At 37.6% G+C, this 8424-nt stretch overlaps 1 protein-coding gene across 1 annotated transcript in view; it reads right to left on the bottom strand.

Moving 5' to 3' along the window:
* Positions 1-1337: 1337 nt before the first annotated feature.
* Positions 1338-8424, bottom strand: part of cunh11orf24 (chromosome unknown C11orf24 homolog) — a 9915-nt gene continuing 2828 nt past the window's right edge. Inside the window, exons 2-5 of the mRNA XM_016503803.1 lie at positions 7624-7664; positions 6833-7027; positions 2904-3053; positions 1338-2645 (exon numbers count right to left, since the gene is read on the bottom strand). Coding sequence (XP_016359289.1) covers positions 1834-2645; positions 2904-3053; positions 6833-6998 — 1128 coding nt within the window. The 5' untranslated portion in view covers positions 6999-7027; positions 7624-7664 and the 3' untranslated portion in view covers positions 1338-1833. The remainder of the gene's footprint in view (positions 2646-2903; positions 3054-6832; positions 7028-7623; positions 7665-8424) is intronic.

Genomic DNA, 8424 nt, shown 5'->3' with positions numbered 1-8424 from the left:
TGTTTATGAGTGGCATCTTGTCTACTCCAAAGGCTGATTGATATGTACTACTCATAAAACACTTTGAAACCATGGGAAACCTGGGGCCCACTGGCTCCAAAAGCAAGGCGATGGTCCCCTTGAACTTACGCATCCTTTTCTGCTTGGTTTTTTCTTTTCTTTTTTGTGCTGATTTGCAATAACCATGGTAAACAAGGTAAAATGTGTTAAAAAGAGCTGAGAGGACCAGCTGAAAGTAGTATAAAATATTATATTTAAAGAAATTTCTCAATTGCAAATAAAAATGTCTCACACGACTCCAAACTGAGTAAAATGGTCGAAAATACAAAAAAAAAGTGGATGATCATTTAAAATGTATCCAGGGAAGCCTTGTATGCGTTCATATGTGATTTCAAATATCATCGCAACAACGAAGGAACTAAATGTAAGTTGTGATGTCTGATTCACGAACAAATTACTCTTATGAACCAGTTCTTTTTAAGGAGTCATTTTAAAAGATTCACCAATCATCGCAACAACGAAGGAACTAAATGTAAGTTGTGATGTCTGAATCACGAACAAATTACTCTTATGAACCAGTTCTTTTTAAGGAGTCATTTTAAAAGATTCACCAAACAACCTCCAAATCAGCTTGAATCAGACGCACTGATCTGTGAATTGTTTAGTTACTGAGTGAGTTCATATCGGACTCCCTCACTGAACCAAGAGTCGTTTGTCAGTTGTCCAATTCAAAATGAGATTCAATCGTTACTGTAAACGTGATGTCCCGTATAATTCAGTACTGTATAATTTGGTTGTTCATGACAAGGTGTAAAGATACATATTAACAATATTGTTTTGTTGCAGTCCATTAATAATGGTATTCTAACAAATATTGAAATATTTTACAAATATATTGGTTATGTCGTATAATTGTCATTGCTCTTAAACGTTTTTAGTTTTCTCAGACAATGTCACATTCCTTAACGTGCTAGTTAAATGCCCAACTTATTTTTGGGATTGAACTATATTTTTATTAAATTAAGGGAAGTGAAACATGCTCCATGATGAAAGTTCAAGTTTTTGTGGAAACCAGATGCACAGATTCGGTGTCAGCCTAGTCATGGATCAACGTTAAGGTAACATCAAGTACAGACAGACCCTTCACACATAATAAAGTAAGTCAGAGTGCAAAGTAAGTTTTTTCTTTATTATATATATTTTTAACAGTGCAGCTATTAAGACTTACAAAATCAATTTGGCACATATCAAACTATCATACTTCATCCCTTCCTCTGATCTGATCTTTGTTCCAGACACTAAATACACAATGGCTGAGTTATTCCCTTGGCTTTACAATGTGCTTCTGTGCCACAATTCCTGGTTTGGCATTTATTCCTCACACACACATACAAAAAACAAAAAAAAAAGGCATTAATTCATAAACAATTCTTTGAATGTTCCTGAACCGTTCTGACAAACATAAAAAAGGCAATTATTGCAGCCAACTCAGCAGCCGCAGATGAAACCCTGGACATGACAGATTAGACAAAACATTTCCATGTATTGCAATATGAATCCCTTATAATGACATTCGTTGAACGAAGGTTGAGGGCTAAGTTAATACTAAGGCTTCAGCTTCATGTGCCAAGAATTACGCGGAAGCTAAATCTGCATAGAAACAAAAGATGCACACCATACCAACTCACTCGAGCACCAGCTGGATTCTCGTATATAGAAGTCGTACGGGGCTTTCAAATGTTTGAGTGCTACCAAGAGGTCTCAAACCAAAGTCAATCTGCTACCAACCGTTGAAAAAAGAAATATACTGAAATGTAAACCACACAATCCTGGTCAGACCCCCGAATCGGAGTACATTCCATTGATGAGATAGTCGACCTGAGTGTAGTCCTTCCGTCTGTAGCTCTCGTATGCTTGTTTGAGAAACAGCGCCACCGTGACCACGAAGAAGAGGAGGCCAAACAGAAGAATGGCCAACAAGGAGCTTGTGTTCAACAGGTGACTGGTCAAAGGGTCTCCGGCCATCTCAATCATGGCTTGGTCCCCTTTGGGAGTGTCCTTGGGCAGTGTAGATGTCACTCCTAAGGGGCTCAATGAGGTTTTTGGTGTGGTTGGTGATGGCTTCTTCTCATCTGATGATGCTGGAGAAGTTTGGATTGGTTTTGCGGAAGGAGTGGATGAAGTTGTTGTAGGCACTGATGGTGAGATGCTGGCGGACGTTTTGGTCCCTGATGGTGACAGTGAAGGTGGTGGTTTTGAAATTATGGTTTGTGCAACTGTTGTGGAGGTGGTGGTTGTGCTGGTAGTTGTTGGAGAGGGTTTAGGGCTGGTCGTGGTTGGTTTAGGTGTAGTTGTGGTGGTGGATGTCACAGCTGGTGTTGTCAGAGTGGTTGTGATCGGTGGTTTTGGCACTGCAATTTTTGTGGTGACAATCTCTGTTGGAGTTGTCTGAAGGTTGATGGCCGCTATAGTCATAGAGTTGTTTGGTAAAGTGGCCGGATTTGTGGTAGTGGAAGTGCTGGAGATCAAGTCGTCAGCTTTAGTTGTGACATTTGGTGAAGAACCATCTGGAGAAGATTGGGAAGAGTTGGTGTCAGAAGACAGCACAGATTCACCAGTCTGATTTTTGCCCAGATGCATAGAGTCTGCAAAAACAAAGTTTGGGTTGGTAAATGGTGACATCTGGTTAATATTCCGGACCATGTTATTGCACTAATGTCACACAATTCATTTCTAGATTTTGATAAGCTCACAAGTTACTGTTTTGTATCAGTGTGACAAATCATTCCAAAGTAAGACGTAAAGTTAATGGACAAAACAAATACAAACATTCTTACAAGAGATGAAAAATTCTATCACTGAAAGCACAAAAAAAATGCAGGTAAACCAAGGAAAGATATTACCATTTATGTTCACATCTGGTTCCGCTAACAGGTCGTTGAAATTTGTGACATTTTCACAAGACAAATTCTGGGTATTATTTGGGCAGCTGATCAGAAAACACACGGATTGTGAATTATAAATAGCCTTCGAACAGAATTCACCACGAGGACCTGAAAAATGAAGAACAAAGGAATCAACAGGACTTTCTCTTTGAAAAATCAAAGATTATTGCTTGAAATAAACCTTGTTTGCAGTCAATTTCGATGGATTTCAAAACTACATAAGACACAGTTGCTAATGAATCAGTGCTACGGCAAAAGAAACCTTCTTTTAAAAGGATCATGAATGCGAGTTGCAGACCGAATTGAATGTGGTGAGTTAAAAAGACCACCAGTGTAGTTTGATTCACAAATAAATGACTCTTATGAGCCAGTTCTGAATGTATAATTTAAAAAGTAGACAAGTTAATGTTTTAAATCAGTCTGAATTCTGACAAAATAAGAGGTAAAGTTACGGAACAAAACAAATCGAAACAAACATATTCACAAGAGATGCAAAATTCAAGGTACAAACATATATTATGCCAATATAACGTCAATTTGGACATACAATACAAAAACATTCTGAGCCATCATCAAAATTTCCGATCCAAAATCATCAAATAGCAAAAATGGACACTTTGTACAACCACAACCCAAATTCAAATCCAAGTTTCAAAGGCTGTTTTTAGAGTGTCATGGCCAAATATATTTTACAACTTGCTCTAAAATATGAAATAAAACAAACAGTACAATCTGTGACTCATCAACCACAGGTTGTTTACATTGGGACAGAGATGTTCCCCGAATGCTCATTACTGGATGTCAAACTGCATATCCTGAGCTCTGAAAAACAGGCCTTGCCGAACCTCTCTTTCATCCCCTCCCAGCAGCCATGTGTGCATTAGGTACAGCACACCTCAACATCCACATCCGTCTCCAATCTTTCCCTTATTCCCACTTCCCCTGATTACTTAACCAGGTGGCTGCAGCATGGCAGGACCAACGGGGCTATAAAGAATTTGCTTGTGCTGGCACTGCAGAATGCTCCAAAATGCCCCCATTTGCCTTTTTGGATCTTGCCAATGGACAACCACCCAGCGTTTCAAAGCTCCAGGTGAATCAATAAACAACCTCGGTGAAGTGAAAACCGCCAGTTGAATCATCTCTTGGTCAGCGTTAGCAAACTAAATCGAGAGGCCAGCTGCATCGTGTGCATTTTTTTCCTTTTAAACACTTCTCCAGCTGTTTGAAGCAGAAAACGCAGAAAACCAAATGCGAAAGGAGAGCAGTGTGAAATAGTAGAGGACCTGGCCTGATTTTTGCAGTCGCCACAGGTTGCCCTGTAGTACCTTTGGTCTTTGACGTGTCCAAAACACACCGCTCCATTCAGTGGAATGTGGAATGCTTATGCATTTATAGCTCGCCATCATTCCAAACATTTCAGACTTCCAGATGGCGGTGGTGATTCTGACCTTGCTTTCGATCTCCGTACAGTTAACGTGATGGAAACTCAATACCCACAACGTATGTGCATGTTATCGGGTGGGGGCGGGGGCAGGGCCAGTCGCTATACCCCCGAACACACAGCCAGCACGCCTCGAGGTCATTTCAGCTGTCTGCGTGTTTACAGAGGTGGCGAGATAGTCAAGTGCAACGTGTGTGGTCAAAGCGAGAGGGGGGAAAAAGAAAGTGATTTAATTAGAAAAAGAGCATGTCTTGATGAAGACTGTAGAAGGGTATGGCCCGCTGAAGCAGTGCCTGGCGCATAAGCAGAACAGCCAGCCCAGGCCTCCCTTTCATCTTAAATGCGAAACACATGATCTTCTTTGAAAGTGCACGCCCTTCAAGGGAAAAACGTGATGTATAAAAGACAAAGCACAACATATGGCTTTACTTTTGTAAAAAAAAATATTCCACAGGTACGTCGGTTTATCTCTGAAGGTAGCACGCAGATTGCATTTCATTCTCAAGCCCTCAAAGAAACAAAGAAAAAGAAAAGTTCTGGTTTAACTCTTAGAAATAGTGGAAAAGAATCAAACAAATCTGTTCATTTTCCTTTTTGTCTTATGTATGTGCAGGGATCAACAATAAGGATGGCCCTTGTGAGAGAGCTTCAGGCCAGTTGACGGAAATGTTAAGACAGAACTTAGTTGATCATGCACATGCTGCAAACTTAATGCATCATTTTGCAAACTTAAAGGGACTGTTCATTAAAAATATAAAAATTGTGTCACCATTTACCCAGACTCATGTCATTCCAAAACATGTAGAACACTTTGAACAACGTCTCAGTGTTTCTTTTTTTTTGTCCATTCAATTAAAGTCAATGGGGTCTAATGTTGTTTGGCTCTTCAAAATATTTTCTTTTGTGTTCCACAGAAGAAATGTTGCATTCAAGTCCTCCTGGGAAGTTCATATTTATGTGTTGACAAGTCGTAATTATGACGTCCGGTGTGTTCAAGTCACTTTGGTCAGAACAAGATGGCGATTTAACTTTTCTACATAAAACTGAACGATTTTAAAACCGAACTCTACATCTACAAAATGATGAATAAAGAATGTGAATCATTGTGTTTTTGCTCTTTTCTGTTTTTATTCAATTTATGAATGTGATGTAAACTGAATTATTATATATTCTATGGTAATAATGCAATATAATATTTAGTATATTTAACTTGTATAGTTTTATTGTACATGACAAAGAAAAATAATTTCAACAAATTTCCAGTCAATACAGACGCTGTGTCATTCCAAAACATGTAGAACACTTTGAACAACGTCTCAGTGTTTCTTTTTTTTTGTCCATTCAATTAAAGTCAATGGGGTCTAATGTTGTTTGGCTCTTCAAAATATTTTCTTTTGTGTTCCACAGAAGAAATGTTGCATTCAAGTCCTCCTGGGAAGTTCATATTTATGTGTTGACAAGTCGTAATTATGACGTCCGGTGTGTTCAAGTCACTTTGGTCAGAACAAGATGGCGATTTAACTTTTCTACATAAAATTCAACCTTTTTTTTTTTTTTACTCTACATCTAAAAAATGATGAATAAAGAATGTGAATCATTGTGTTTTTGCTCTTTTCTGTTTTTATTCAATTTATGAATGTGATGTAAACTGAATTATTATATATTCTATGGTAATAATGCAATATAATATTTAGTATATTTAACTTGTATAGTTTTATTGTACATGACAAAGAAAAATAATTTCAACAAATTTCCAGTCAATACAGACGCTGCATATCTATAGTCTTTGGCTGCATCCATTGCATCCGACATGTTTTCTCACCAACACGCCCCCAACTCGGAAACTCGAGACTTAAAGAAATTCAGTTTCCCACTCGAAATAACGACTTTGTGGTGGCGTTCATGTGTGTTCAACTCATAAATACGATCTATCCAACATGACCTGAACGCACCATATGTCTTACAGGTTCTGAATGATATTGAATAGTCAAATTCTGCTGATAGATATAACAGAAAGTTAAAGTTACCAAGATGACTGACTTGGGTAAATTTTTTTGCACAAAACTTTATCTATGTAATATATATTTATTGCATTAAATATTATTTGAATAAAATTATTAATTTTGAAATAGTTTCTGCGTGTTAAAAATGCTTGCCATTACATGACAAACATAAATAAAATCCAATTATATATATATATATATATGTGAATGAGAGAAAACAATGTTCTTCACACACACAAAAACATTTTAATATTTTGGCATGGCATACTTCTGTCAGAGTAGTTGCCTTAACCTCATGATCCTCTGTAATCTCAATATGTTATTGAAATCCAAGAACATTTATTCAGAAACATTAAATTGATTAAAAAAAACTATTATTGAAATGCAATTTAAAGAAATCAATCAAAAGGATATCTGAGGTGCACAAGAGATAGACTTACAAAGACTCAGGGAACAATTCTCCTGTTTTTCCACAGTCACACGAGACACTATCCTGAGGCCATTTACCAAACGCATGGGTGCATATGGAAGCACAAGGAGCCCCATAATGGGCAGCAGGACCAGGACAGGATGGACAGTCATGATCACATGAGTGGCTGAGACCATAATGTGAGAGAGGATCACATCCCCAACATCTGTGAGACATAAAAAAGCAACAATTTATAAAGCTGTAACTCAACTCAAACCAAATATATTAATTTTTAAATACATTAGACAGACAGACAAATAGATATCAGTTGTATCAGAGAAGCAAGTGAGAATGAACACAAATGTGATTCAATTGCGCCATCTAGTACAAATTCCAAAACACTACAAGGAAAATGTAAAAAATTTCATCTGGTCTACCTGCTGTTTCACAATCCTGTTCAACTAATACTAAACCAAAAGTGTTATAAAACACACAGGCATAATATAAAGTTACCTTTTATATTATTTTTCACATTAGAAGCTCCCATTTTAAAGTAACATACGCCCTAACCTCTTCTAAGTGCTAGAAATGCGTTTTGAACATGAGTTGAACCTGCTGTTTTAAAGGCTTTGTTGGTTATAAGGAAGTTTCAAAAGTGAATAAGTAGGTCTTGGGGCAAAGCACATAAATGTCTGCCACACCCTTCAGAACGCCTGGTTACAGACGTCACTGCAAACAGCACTGAAGGGCTCACTAAACTCGTTCCAGGATGTACGGATCATATGACTTCCATCCAAGCTTGAACAAAGGAATGAAACTCACGAAGAGATGAAGCAGATTATTCACGGATGGTCCGTCCTGAGCTGGAATTAAAGACAGAAAAGAAATAAAGCAGTTTGTAGCTATAGAAAAATCAGGATTAAATCACTTCCATAGAACTATCAGCAAATAATCCTATTGCATTTATGCATCTATTTTTTTTTTACTATAAATGGTTATTTAAAACACACATGATGCTGATTGTCATTATTAGAGGTTAATAATTTCAATTTACACCACCATGGAGGTTAATATACAAATGAATGCTATTACAAATAAAAAAAAATACAACCCAAAATTCTTATCCGAGCGTCTTATTATGGTTACTAACTCGTTAAAGGTTGTAACTATGATAATGGTACAGTCATGGCCAAAAGTTTTGGCAGTGACAAATTTTGTGCTTTGCAAAGTTCGCCGTTTCAGTATTTGTAGATTATTTTTCCACATGTTTCTATGGTATACTGAAAAACTATGATAAGCGTATCATAAGTTTTAAAAGCTTTTATTGGCAAAAAAATATAATGAGTCAATATTTAGTGTTGACCCTTGTTCTTCATAACCTCTGCAATTCGCTCTGGCATGCTGGATATTAGCTTCTGGGACAAATCCTGACTGATGGCGATCCATTCTTGCCTTAGTTCTTGGAGTTGATCACAATTTGTGGGCTTCTGCTTGTCCACTCGCCTTTTGACCACAGGTTCTCTATGGGATTGAGATCCGGGGAGTTGCCTGGCCACGGATCCAAAATTTCAATGTAATGATCTTCGAGCCACTTCTTTATCACTCTTGCTTTGTGACATGGTG

This window comes from Sinocyclocheilus anshuiensis, unplaced genomic scaffold (genome assembly GCF_001515605.1).
Source record: "Sinocyclocheilus anshuiensis isolate Anshui unplaced genomic scaffold, SAMN03320099.WGS_v1.1 scaffold729, whole genome shotgun sequence".
Lineage (NCBI taxonomy): Eukaryota > Metazoa > Chordata > Actinopteri > Cypriniformes > Cyprinidae > Sinocyclocheilus > Sinocyclocheilus anshuiensis.
Note: the sequence above shows the minus strand (reverse complement) of the source record. Positions and strands in the feature narration are given on the sequence as shown.